The 13657-nt window shown below is 40.2% G+C and overlaps 1 protein-coding gene across 1 annotated transcript in view; it reads left to right on the top strand.

Annotated features, from left to right (window-relative positions):
• Window positions 1-13657, top strand: part of LOC137290530 (ubiquitin carboxyl-terminal hydrolase 24-like) — a 177129-nt gene that overhangs the window by 41208 nt on the left and 122264 nt on the right. Inside the window, exons 12-17 of the mRNA XM_067821545.1 lie at window positions 801-908; window positions 1176-1271; window positions 7895-8056; window positions 10245-10328; window positions 11103-11255; window positions 12496-12627. Coding sequence (XP_067677646.1) covers window positions 801-908; window positions 1176-1271; window positions 7895-8056; window positions 10245-10328; window positions 11103-11255; window positions 12496-12627 — 735 coding nt within the window. The remainder of the gene's footprint in view (window positions 1-800; window positions 909-1175; window positions 1272-7894; window positions 8057-10244; window positions 10329-11102; window positions 11256-12495; window positions 12628-13657) is intronic.

Below are 13657 nucleotides of genomic sequence, written 5' to 3'. Positions count from 1 at the left end.
ACAAGTATCACACCTGTCTAATTACATAATGTGGCAGAGACAGGACTTGGGTGCACAGGTCATAAATCAACTTAATTGTGTTTATGGCGTATAGCCTGATAGGTGTTAAGTTCAAATTGTGTGTGGTCAATGATTGAAGCTGTGTATTGCACATTGTCTTTAGCAGACAGGCAGGCAGACATATAGGTGTCAGTAAACCAGACATTGAGCTTACTCTGTGACAGAGGCTGCTTACCACAATCAACAATCAGAATCTGCAAAGTTGTGTTTTACGTTGCATGTGATGTTTAAGAAAATTACATGTTTCTCGGGCACATATTGTTCAAAAGTGACGAGGGCAGTAGGGCTTTTTACAAAAATTTTGATAGAAAAAGAAATGACGCAGGAGGAACACAGTTTTATATTCTCTCTCAGAATTACAGCTTGGGAAGATTAGCACATGTTAATGTGTTGTAGATTCAGTGACACTCTTTCTTACGGACACTCATTCTTGTAGTGGACAAATAGCTGATCGGGACGCGGCCTAATCAAAATTGTTTTTTTCCACATGGCAATAAAAAAATTTGACACACAAATAAAAGTGATGAGCTGATGCCTGAAAAACATTTCACATTTTATATTTAAGCTGACTATTCTGGAAATAAAGGGAGGTAGAACTGCTCCTGCTTTTGTCTCCAATTTGCTATTTGTAATATGTAACAATGCTTTACTAGCCTATTCATATACATTTGAAGTTTCAGACTCCATTGTAAAAGAAATTGTTGACAGAGCTCTGTGCATGATGTTATTTCTAACTTCAGAATGGTCAGACAAACAACGTGATTGACAACATTCACTCCATCATGGCAGCAGCTGCAGTGAAGTTTGAACCACAACAACTTGAACATCTGTTTCGACTAATACAGAAGGTATGTGGCTCTATATTAATCCCTGCTCCCTGGTTTTGAAAACCACAATATGGAAACTATCAGTGTATGTTTAATCCAGCCATCACCAATTTAGTTGATTAGTACTCAGGTTTGTGTAATTTGAACACTAGTTGTCAGTTACAGAAATTATTAAATTATTAGTTTCATTTCTCTGTCATCATTATCAAGTACCAGTTACTTCAATCTAGTTAGTGTATGTGCCACTGACAAAGTGGATGAAATTCATGAAGTTAAATATTTTTACAGAAATGGCAGGATGACAATGATCGTATCCGAGAAAAACTGTTGAGTCTCATTGGAAAAATTGGAAAAGATGCACGCGTTGGCAAAACCACAACTCGGGTAGGTATATATGTCTCAAATAGTACTTGTAGTACATACTGTATGCATGTTGCTGCTTTCATTTTCAGAAGGAACTTGCCCAGTGCCTTTTGTAGAAGGGTTATTCTTCTATTGATATTGTTACTTTATTGCACTGAAGAAATTCTGTGACACCCCATATATTCCATTAATGAGTTCATATCATCTTTCACTTCATTCACTGAACCGTTTGTCCTTGCTTAATGGATTGTGGGGTAGAAATCAACACTTCAGAACAGAATATCAGGCTGGGTTACTTGACCGATTATGTGCATGTGTCTTCAGTACCCTGGTTTGACTCAATACTGTGATGTAGCTCTCTTGTTACCTTCTGAAGTGTGTCACAAAATTAAATCAAACAAAAAGTAGTCCTGTACAGAATTAAAATGCTCATGCACGTGTTCAAACGGTTCCCACAGAGGAACACATACGGCTCTTTCTGTAAGGTTGGTACATTTCACTAATGTTGTCATCTGAAACACTTTTGAACGCCATTACTGTGAGGTTAGAGTCAGCTGACGGTGGTATTGCTGTAGTGTGGATCTACTACATGGCATGCCTGTTCAGAATTCTGCATTGAGTGTGAATTTTATTATTTTTTGTTATCCTGACTCATGCTAATTGCATATCTCATCTTCCCTGGCGAAGGTAATGGAACACCTGAAATCTCTTGAAGTTCCCTTCTGAAAAAAAAGCGGATGTAAAATACACTGCCCAATGTTCAGCCTCCCTTTTCCTGCACCTAGGTCATGTGACTGGCCATGCTTGTCACTTTCTCCTTACCACCCGACGAGGGCAGTTGGGGTTACCTGGAGTCTCCACTACGGCGATAAGTTTTTGAATTATTTCGGTCCTTTAACTATATTTATGTTGTATGTGGTATTTGATGTATGTATATATATCACAATTTGTTTATTCGTGATTATTGTGTGTTGATATAGCACGTATTTCGTCAACTGAGATTTAGTCTCAGTTGATGAAATCGTGTTTACAGTGTAAATTATGGCTGTCAGTGGCTGACCGGCTTTTAGTTTCGCCGGCGTGTAAGCCCTTATGTTCTTCCACTATTTGCTGTGAATTTTACAGAAATGTATCCGTTTCAGAATTTATTGTATAAATTCTTTCTTTTCACATGCGTGCGAGGGACAGGCAACATCGACTTTCATTAGTCATGTCTAATCGGATGATTTAGCTTCGGTAACCGTTTTTGATTTACTGCTGAAGTTCATTCCAGTTACCAGTCAGGTGTGTGCCCAGGGTTATACCTTGGGTCCAGCGAGTTGTCCCCTAGACTACAGAAGAGTACTTCATCGGGAACGCGGCCGTTATAGTTTAAGAAGCCTAGGTCACCATCGTCGTCACAGACGAAGTTGTCGCAGAATCAACATTCTTCTACGAAGAACTTCTGTTGGGATGAGTTCGTCAACCTACAGGAACGACATATCTACAATCTTCAACTACGTAGACAGTTGCTCCTAGATTGGCCACGACTACATCGTCACCGCTCAGGATTGTCAGACAACGTAGACTTAGTCAGCAATCAGCCTCAGACATCACAGCAGACATCTCTACAAGTCAGCCGTGACTGCACTCAACGCAGCCGTTCGACACAGACACCTACATGCAACATGAGCTTGGTGGTCATGTAGAAGAACAATGAAGACTACAATCTTCAACTACGTCGACATGCTCCATGTGAGCACTCAACTAGATCTTCACTCACTCCAGAGGATGAAGAGAAGGCATGTGTAAGCACCTGCTCAGGAAGATCGTCACCATCGTCCTTATCATCCACCTACAACGAGTGAGTGCACTCGCTTGGGTGAGTGCACTCACAGGTCTACTTGTCAATGAAGAGGATTTTCATCAGTCTCCCTAGCTCCAGTCTGGACGGAGAGATCCACCTACGTTGAGTGAATGCACTCGCAGGAGTGAGGATTCACACTCACGGGAGTGCACTCGCACCAGTGAGGATTCACTTGTCAACGCAGAAGGTCTTCGTCAATCTCCCCAGTACATCGAAGGCGCTGTCATCAATCATTATTAACTTTTATAGGAGGGATCGTCAACACGGAATGAATATTTCACACTCATGGAGGGATGAAGATAGACATTTTCAAGTGTGATCATCGGAGGAAGCCCTATTTTCGGACACAGAAGTTTCATCATGGATCACGAATGGACTTGACTTAGCTTCACCATCCAAGGACTCTAATGAAGCTAATACTTACATGACGAAGGATGACGACATTGATGCACTTACACTCCCGCTGTTACCTCTGATATCTATGATTCCAGAGATGTTATCTATGGCGTTTAAGTTGGCAACCAAGTTTCAACAACATCATGTACCGTCATTCAACGTTCGTCGTTTCCCTCTTCGTCAGAGCACCGGACGTCGATGAAGTTTATAAATCGTTAGTCCCGTCTGCAACAAATCTTACAAGGTAGATGACAAAAGACTTGCTCAGTTCGACACAACTACGACACACATTTTTTTCAGATTAGAGCCATCAACGAGACTCTCATCGCAAAGTTCAGCAAACCTGCCAACGAGGAAAAGAGAAACAATCCTGTCAGCATTCGTCACTCAGATGAGGGATCAGCAGTTTATGTCTGAACACCTTACCTCAACTAGTGCGGGACTCAATCTACTTCATCGACAAGATTATTGAGGTATCAAGGATGGTCACCCAAGACTCCAGAGAAGTCCATTGACAACTTGACAATGGTGCTCAAGCAGACAAGTCAGCATTACACTAACAAGTCCCAGTTCTCCAGAGTCCAGAGAGAGGAGGTAAACATTGAAGATTAGGGTCTGAACAACTGGAGTCTTCTACCTTCACGAAGATTCTTCGAGACGACTACAAGATACCACTGCAAACTACACCTTTGATCACAAGAGATCACGGTATTATTTTTGGGGAAAGAATTCCGACACATCTACCTTGCAGACAGCCTGTCTACATCAGCTTCAAGTGGAGTTTTTTCACACGCTTTACTCATCTAGACATGTGCTCGCCAAACAGCAGGGTTACGGACAAGCCTGAGTGCTAGCAAGGGTATCACCGTTTGAACAAGTTTTCACAATGATCAGTTGACTGCTACACTGGTGACGTCACGTCTACAACCTGATTAGTCCTCAAGAGACAATGCCCTGCTGGTGACGTCACATCCTCAATCTGATTGGTCCCCAAGAGACAACGCCCTGCCCTGACGTCATGTCTTCAATCTGATTGGTCCCCGAGAGACAACGCTCTGTGCAGAATGTGATGTTATTGTCCCAGTGTCAGAAAGTCATCTATGTTAAACTTTCACACTTGCAACAATGGAAAGACTAGCATGAGTGATTATGACCCTGTACTTGTAATGAAGATACTTGTACATGACGAAGGGTTGCAACTAGTTTTGATTACAATATCTCGACAATTAGTTCTATCAGAAACTAGCAGGATGCTAGTTACTTTTGATGTCACACATTCCAGTCAGCGAAACCTTCAGCTGAAGACAAGTTTGACTGGATGTGATCCCCCCCAGAATCTACAATGAATATTAGAAGAGCAGGACCATATTATTGCCATTACATGTTCCCATTTAGGGGGGTTAATTATTGGATGCAATTTTGACAGCCAGCAGAATCCAGTGTGGCTTGACCAACTGCCGTTTCCGTTGGATTCTGTAACCAATTAGCATGATTCAGGATAAGGAAAAATATGTAATTTTCTGAATAAAATTGATACTTTATTGATTTGTGTATTGTGTATTGATTTATACTTATACTGACTCATGACAAAATCCCTCCCAGCCGCCCCACACAGGCACACTGAATTCCTATATTCGCGTGTTGGGAGATATACAAGGAGAGAGTAACAAGCATGGCCGGCCACATGACCAAGGCGCAGGAAAAGGGAGGCTACACAGTGGTGAGTGTATTTTACGCCAGCTTCTTTTTTGAAGGGAACTGCAAGGGATTTCAGGTGTTCCACTACCTTCGCCAGGGAAGAGGAGATGAGCAATTAGCAGGATAAGTATAAAATATCAATTTTATTCAGAAAATTACATTATTCAAATAGCTTATATATAGCCTCACATGACTGCTTGTTATAAGTAGTGCATATGCCATATTTTTGTCACATTGAAATGACCATGGTGACTTGACAAATGTCAATGAATGGGCATTCTCCAATGGTTATGGCAAGTGGGACTTCTGAATCTATTTCAAACTTAAACTACCGTAGGCACCATAAGGATGGTTATAATTCTGTTTTTAAGGTAGCAAGATTATTTGAAGCGTGGTTCAAAATGCCTGAAGCATGGGTCAGGGAGATGGTGCATAATTCTTACAAATACATCCCTCTAACTCATGATTGTTTTTTTCCTTACATGTTTGTTAATCTGCAGGCTTAGCTTGACTAGAATTCTTCATGGTTTTCTGTTGTCTTTCCTCCTTGTGGTCCTCCACGGGCTGTGCTATTTGCAAAAGTTATTCTCATAATTTGCAAGCTGTGTCTTACTTCAGAAAAATTCTTTAAAATAATTGAACTAAGGTTTAAATGTGACTGCTGGATGGTCTATGAAACTGTGCTCTAAAACTGCAGCCAATGTGCCAGGAGAAACTGAGATAACCATAGATAATCAGTCTAATTCGGGGAACTAGGTGTCCTTACTTCCCATCAGATACTACCATTCCATATCTGCCGACCCCCTACTGGCAGTTGGCTTCTGACAAAGACTTGTCTGACTGATTGTTTCTTTTTCAAAAGAGGTCCTCCTTGGGATATTTATAAGCAGTGAAATGTCCATTTTAAATTCATTTGACAGTTGTATCCTTTTTCAATAAAATAATTACAAAACAAGATACTCATTTTTTGTCTTGTTGAGCCATTTTTGCAGGGCCCCTGAGAGCCCCAACAGCCAAGAGCAGGTTGCTCTAAGCACTCTCATTATGTATCCTAGCCCCTTCCACTAGTTGATGCTTGATTGGGAGATAGTTGTGATCATCTCCCATTTGTTTGGTCATTTGAGGTGGATCTGTTTGCCTCAGGAACAATGAATTAGATACCTGGCTTTTAATCCTGGATCCCAGGTGAATCAGATACCGGATCTGAGAGCTGAGAGCCTTCTAGCTCATTTAGATGGACAGGGTATTGTGGGCATTCCCATCCATACCACTGAACTTAAAAGTTCTCCTGCAGCTAACCACCCAACAAGTGCAACTGCTGTTTGCACCTCTTTGATCTGCTCAACACTGGTTTTGGGAAATGCTCATGTTCCTGGTTCAGGCTCCTGTACTATTACCCTTTCGACCGGATCTATTATCCCGGCAAGGCATGCCACACCCCAGTCCCAGGATTCAGTGGGTGGCCTGACCGATGTCAGGAATTATCTCCAAGCAAGTGGAATTTCTGCATCGGTTGCAGGCACAATTTTGGATTCATGGAGGTATTCAACAAAAATTCAACATGAGGATAGACGAGCCTGTTATGTGTGCCGGTGCACAAACGGGAATTTGTGGTCCCTTTTCTTCAACTCTACTCAATGTATTGGAGTTTTAGAGGCCTGCATAACCGCACCCATTATTTGTGGCTACTTGATGGCATGGCTATCTCGGCATCCCACATGAATTCCAACACTATTCTCTTAGGTTAACATCCTCAGGTGCAGTGCTTTTTTGGCAGGTGTGGACAGCTTTTCTTGTCAAGGTAACATCTGGCAAGGGTCGACGACATTCATGCAAGGTCAGGGAATCCTGAACTCACTGTCTTTCATAAAGACAGAGTTAGTATTCTCTACCAGATTCTCACTGCCCTAAGATTGCAAGCTCCTTTCACAGCAGCATGAAATCTAAAGTAGGTCTGTTGGTTATATCAATAAGTGTTTAGATTTGTGAGTTTTATGGTTGTCTTTCTCGTCGTGATCAGGGGTATTCTGACCCCACCAATTCTATATGGGATTAGGCAGTCAATTATGAGAGTGAGTGAGTGAGTGAGTGAGTTTGGTTTTACGCCGCTTTTAGCAATATTCCAGCGATATCATGGCAGGGAACACCAGAAAATGGTCCTCACACATTGTACCCATGTGGGGAATCGAGCCCGGGTCTTCGACGTGACGAGCGAACATTTTAACCACTAGGCTACCCCACCGCCCGTCAATTATGAGAGGGACATGGAACATTATTTACAATGATGACAGTTCTTTGAACACAGCCTCTAATACTTGAACCATCCATTCCCCAAATATCTCAACGTACCTTCAGACGTACTTTCAGTTTCCTGCAGTTGGAGCACCACTAGAAAGAACAACACACAACCATGGACTTTCAAAAATTAATTGAAGCTAAACCTGTGGATATAGAAAACAAGTTGCATGAAATAGGCGATCAGGTATTGCAATTTGTATTCTAAGAATTATTATCTTTTGTGCTAATTTTCTTCGCACTCTTTTCTTTTTACATGCAAGGACAAATATGTGGCTTTAATCAGGTCTGTTGTCAAACATGCAGTAAACTTGTAGAGAATTGTTAAGAGGGTGAGAGGCTTCTGGACTAATGGGTCCTCAGAAGTCATTTTCTTCTCCACAATTGTTTGATCGTATCTGTATTTCAGGTGCTGGAGCTGCTATGGGACCTGGCCCATCTACCAGCTCTATCAACTCACCTGATAGAGCAAGCGCTGGATGAACACCATGCAATACTCAGTGATTCATACAGTGTCAAAGAACAGATCAAACTACAGTATGTCATCAAATGTGTGGATGACATTAAAAAGGTAAGATGAACCATTAACTGTCAGCAGGTAGGGGGAAAGCTGTGTTGAACTCATAGATCATCTACTGTATTCACCAGATCTGGCACCATCACAAGTTCACCTCTTCCCAAACGTGAAGCAAGAAGCATTGTGCAGATTTGTGTCATTTCCTAAGTGCAGTTTTATGATGATAGTATCTCACTATGATGAGGCCTTAAACATCACTGAGATTCATTGCCAGAAGTGGTGCACACCTGGGGGGAATTATGTTGAAAAATATCAACACACTTGGGCGACACAGTCCATCATGGTCGTTTTCATCAGCTAGCATTATTTCATACCCACTGAGTGTGGAAAGACAGAAAGTGAAGTAACAGGAGTAAAATTAATTTGTGTGATTCCCCTAGACATAAAATCGTGTATAGTTTGTGTCTTGTGTTACATTGGCTCCTCAAAATGGGTTAATGAACCGTGAATATAAGAGCCCAGCTCTTTGTAGAGGTGGCTAAGTCCGTTGGCTGGTGTGATGTACTTACATAGTAGTTTGCATGTTATTGAATCACACTAGCATGGATTGATGCTCCACATATCCATCATATGATTGTCTGGTCTAAAATCTCTTATTTATGGACTTACTACTGTCATTTAGTAGGAATATTGCTGAGGGCAGCTTGAAACTGAAAGCCTTTTTAGGGTACTATGATTTGGCAGGTCAAAATTATCAAAAGGTCTACAAGATGCAAGCTGTTTTCAACAGGTTTACTTAGAGTTGTGACGATACGCCCATGCCACGATACGATACGTATCACGATACTGGTAGTCCGATACATACAATATCATGATATTTTGTCCTCGTATGCAGAAAAATAAAAGTACTGGAAATAATGTGCTGTTATGTTATCATTTCAGGGAAGGTATTCTTCTACCAAAAAAAATAAAACATGTCATCATGAAAGATATTTTATTAAAAATGTTTGGCATGTTTCAGTAAAGTTGTGTTTTCCCAAACAATGGAACAGCAGGGATCAACATTGGCACAACTGTCTTTTTTGCACAGATAGCAAAAAAATTTGTGAAAATTATCTTAGTCAGGGCATGTCCATGACAATATTTACTACGAAAATAGAAGCATGATAAAACTGCTAAACTCACAACATTTTCAAAGATTTCGAAAGATGTGGCAGTTGCTCATTATTCAAGATTCAACATTAATGATAATTTAACCACATTAAAAATAATGAACAACCACTTGTCAAGATAAGTCAAGTCTGAAATTATTGCACTTGCATTTCACAAACATTTGTGGAACAGCTGTTCCCTTTATGTAATGCAAGGTAGGGTTCCAAAGAATTAGAAGATATATTTTCTATTTGGAATAAAATCATGATACTCTTGTAGGAAATCTCTAAAACCATAATATCTTTCACTTTGAAGGTGGTTGCTCATTCATCGTGTCCACCCCATCCGCCATTTTTTACTTGTAAATACTGCAAGAGTTGGCTTTGCATAGCAACCTGAAACATGACCATCCCTCGCTGTCAACTTGTTTATCGTAACGATTTTATTGACTAATTTTTATCAGTTATGGTATAGGGTTATTTTTAGGTACATAAGTATCGTGTTGAATCGATACACGACAATCGTATCGATGTATCGTATCGTATAGCTCTTGAATCGCGATATCTTGCGTATCGATTAATCGTCACAACTCTAGGTTTACTGTTTGGTCATGAACATTTGGTCCTGAGCAAAGTGTCTGCATAAAGCCTTGTTGAGGTGACTCAGTAGCCCTAACCTAATTTTCAATATTATCTGAAGTTAATCTGTTATTAAGCTCCTGAAAAAAATTACCATTAGCAACCCACATTTGTCATAAGAGGTGACCAAGAGAGGTCAGATCCCTGACTTGGTTGGTAAGTGTCATTATTTCCCAATTGTGTAGATTGATGCAAATGATGTTAATCATTGGACTCACTTTACCATACTTGATTGTTTACTGTCTTTCACAAGATGAAATACTGCTGACATCAAAGATTCAAACAAACCATGCATTAGACACATGGGAATACATATATAATTGCCACCAACTTTTGAGTTTGATTCTATCATTTATGTAAAGCAACATTTGGTTGATGTCAGCTGAAACTTTCTCATGTTGAACTTATGTTCCCTTCTCGGACTTCCATCCCCATTCTGTTTGTGTCTGTAGGGAGCGTTTGTTTTGCCAGCATTACGGCAACTCATCAACATCAGCAAGAATATCATCAAGCAGAGCTTCCACAAGGCTGACAAGGTAAGTTGTTGTGCAGCCATACACTGTACTACTGCTCTTTATGACTTTGTATAACAAACTGGTCAGAACTTGGTGAATAAGAACGTTGAATGTAAAACAGCTCACTGTCAGTCATGGCACATGTTGTTGTAGCTATGTACTGTGCATGTACTTCATGTCATGTGACCCGTGACCATATGAGTTTACAAATGTTATCAACTATTGAAAATGAGTCAGGTATAATAACAATTCTCATCAGAAAAGACTTTGAGATGTTGCGAATGCAACATCCATTAATGCCCCAGCCAATGGAATTTTATTAGAAATGATTAAAAAGACAGTCAATTTCATCAGTTGCGTACCTTTGAGCATCTTAAAAGTGAGTATTAATGTCCTGAATTCAACTTTGTGGCTAAAACTTAGTTCCTGTGTGTATGTGTCCCAGGCCACTTCACTCACCAAACATGATATCTCCTTAGCAAGTTGCTTGAATTTGCAAGGGAATGTTTTGTTCACATAAGAAACTGTTGTTGTCAGTGCCAGATTGTCTAAATATTTGAGTGTTGGTATGATTATAGGTTCTGGCCAATCAAACAGATTAATTTTTAAAAATTTTATGGTAAAATCAAAACAGAAACCATCAACAAGGCTCATAACACAACAGCAGTGCTGTATACGTTCCCCACATGTAGTCACTCGTTCTGTGCTATGTACTATACCTGTCACTCTGTGATATACTAGTATACTATACCTATCACCATGTGACATATTGCACACGATTGTTGCTGTCTACAGGGCGTCATACATGAACTGAACAAGAACTGTGATGTTATCAAGCTGGTGAGCAGCAGTTTAGTCAAGTGTCACAAGAATGCAACTGCCTTGGTTGGCGATGGTCAGCCACTTCAGGAAAACTCAGTGGTGGATGGTAGATACACACATGCTGATGTGAGTAGGAGGATTAGAATGTAGCATCATTTATAATCTCATCTGAATTGAAACAAGTGCTAAAGTTGAGGTGATGTACAGAGTCTGGTGGCTGTGTAACCCTCAGTGATGATCATGATGATATGAAAGAGTTATATAGTACAGTCATCCCTCGCCATTACACGTGTCTTAGGGTACCTATTACGTAATGTGGAACAAAGGCTAAGTTAGATCGTATATTCCAAGGACATAACAAAACTTACTTGGGTCCAGTAAAAATATATCGTATCGTTGAAGGTGAAAATAAACAAACTTTGAAAATGAAAATATATATATTTACTGGAAACTTTGCAATAAAAAATCACTAGACATGATAACTTGATTGTTGTACCAGTTATGCTACATGTTATCAAAGATGTATGTACACATGAATATACGTCTTTGTTGTTGTTCAACTAAGCCGGAAATAGCGATCAGCTGTGCACAGATGTTTTGGTCCAATGTACCGGTGATTCAGGTAAAAACGATCAGACAATATTACATCAAAGAACTTCTGTTCCATTATGAGAATATTTTACATATTAAGCTGTTATTGTAACAGATTATTTTACATTGCTATCTGGCTAGTATATAATGCGAGTGTTCTGCAAACATATTTAACATAACAATGAACACAGGCCGTTACCTGTCTTGATACAATTTACGTAGTAGACAATTTGACAAGTCACCGCTGACTTCCCGTTATACTTGCAACTTTGATTGTGAAAATTCAAAATTTTGCCCATTTAATTGTTGAAACTGACTTCAATGAGTCAGTAACGCGGGTCTCTGAGTCCATGGATTATGAGACTGTAATCTGGGTGTGACTGCTAAGAATAATGTGAAATTGGTGCTATCGGGGTAGGCGCAATAAACGGACCCTCATGAATGAGGTAAGCGGAAGTTGCATGCGTATGGAATGAGGTAATGCTCTCACTGTGTTTCCGTTGTTTCTGTCAACAGTTTTAATAAATAAAATTGGGATTGAATTTAATCAAATAAAATGTGGTTTCTGACACCATACATCCGCAGCAGCAGATTTGTTGATGAGCTATTTTCGATTTCATGAAGGGGTGTGATCTCAGTACAACCTTTTTACGGGAGCCATGGATTACCCCGCGGTTTAACCGAATCTGCGGTATCGCGAAGCGCGTTATTGCGAGGGATGACTGTATTTAGATCTGGTATTCTATGTCAGCTGATTAGGTATATGTTATTTCAGTACATGTCAACACACCTGTACTTCCTGCAGTACGTTCTCCAGGAGGGAGTTCTGTACCTGCCTTGGAGCAAAGCACGTGATATCTGGACCACCATGGTAGCTAACCCACGGGCCTGTGACTGGGAGAGGGAAGTAAGTTCCAAGTATCTGTACTACTCACATCACCTGTTGTAGCTTCATCAACTATTGTCAGCTAATTTAAGTCAGTCAAAAGCTGACATGGAGCACAACAGGCTTCAACCGTCCTGAGATTACCATCATATCTTCGAGACCTGAACCCAATAGAACTTGTCTGGGGTGTTGTGACAGAAGCAATACAACATTTAAGTAATGAGATGTGGGAAGGCTGGTCAAAAATAGTTGAGACAATGTTGGCTAGGTGCATTGATGAAGACTGAAATCATACAATGGTTATTACACATAGTACAGTTGACATTTGACAGATGTCCTGTATTTCAGACGTTTTGAGACTATCCCTGTGTTCCATGATATCCTTTACCTGAACTGTTTCTTGTGCATTGTTAAATAGCTTTTGTTCTTCTTCATGTCAATGTCTGAAGTTTGTATGGACAAATGACTCACTTTCATACCATTTAAGATAATTTTTTGCTTACCTTACCATAGTTATATAGCATATTACCTCAAGCTTCACTTAGTAGGAGATCTGAAAGAGTTGAATTGCAAATCAATCTTGAATGGCTACCTCGCAATCGACAACTGTCATGATACGGAAGTATCTTGATCTCCCCAATGCGCATGTGCGCAGACTCCAGGAGAACTTCACTTTTACTTCAAGCATCGTCTTGTGTGGACATGTTGGGTTGCTAACTTTTTTTCAAGCTAATAAAGTTTGACTTACTACGTTTTGCACTGATTCCTTTACAGGTTCTTGGTGTTGTGGTATGTCATATTTTTCAATCTTTGTGTCGATTATAGCATATAATTTCGTTATTGTACACTTGTCAGCTACCTCGTATGAGACACGGTAGTGTGTCTCCTGTTTTCAATATTGCCTCCGTAAATTTTAACAGATTAGTTTCTTTTATCAGCGGATTGTTTTCTGTGTATAGTTTCCGCTGTATTTAAGCTTTGTGCTTTACTTTTTGTCACTTAGTACTGTATCTAGTGTAAAATTCGCCGTCCCTGTCCAGAGGGGCAGCCA

Source organism: Haliotis asinina, chromosome 7, assembly GCF_037392515.1.
Source record: "Haliotis asinina isolate JCU_RB_2024 chromosome 7, JCU_Hal_asi_v2, whole genome shotgun sequence".
Lineage (NCBI taxonomy): Eukaryota > Metazoa > Mollusca > Gastropoda > Lepetellida > Haliotidae > Haliotis > Haliotis asinina.
Note: the sequence above shows the minus strand (reverse complement) of the source record. Positions and strands in the feature narration are given on the sequence as shown.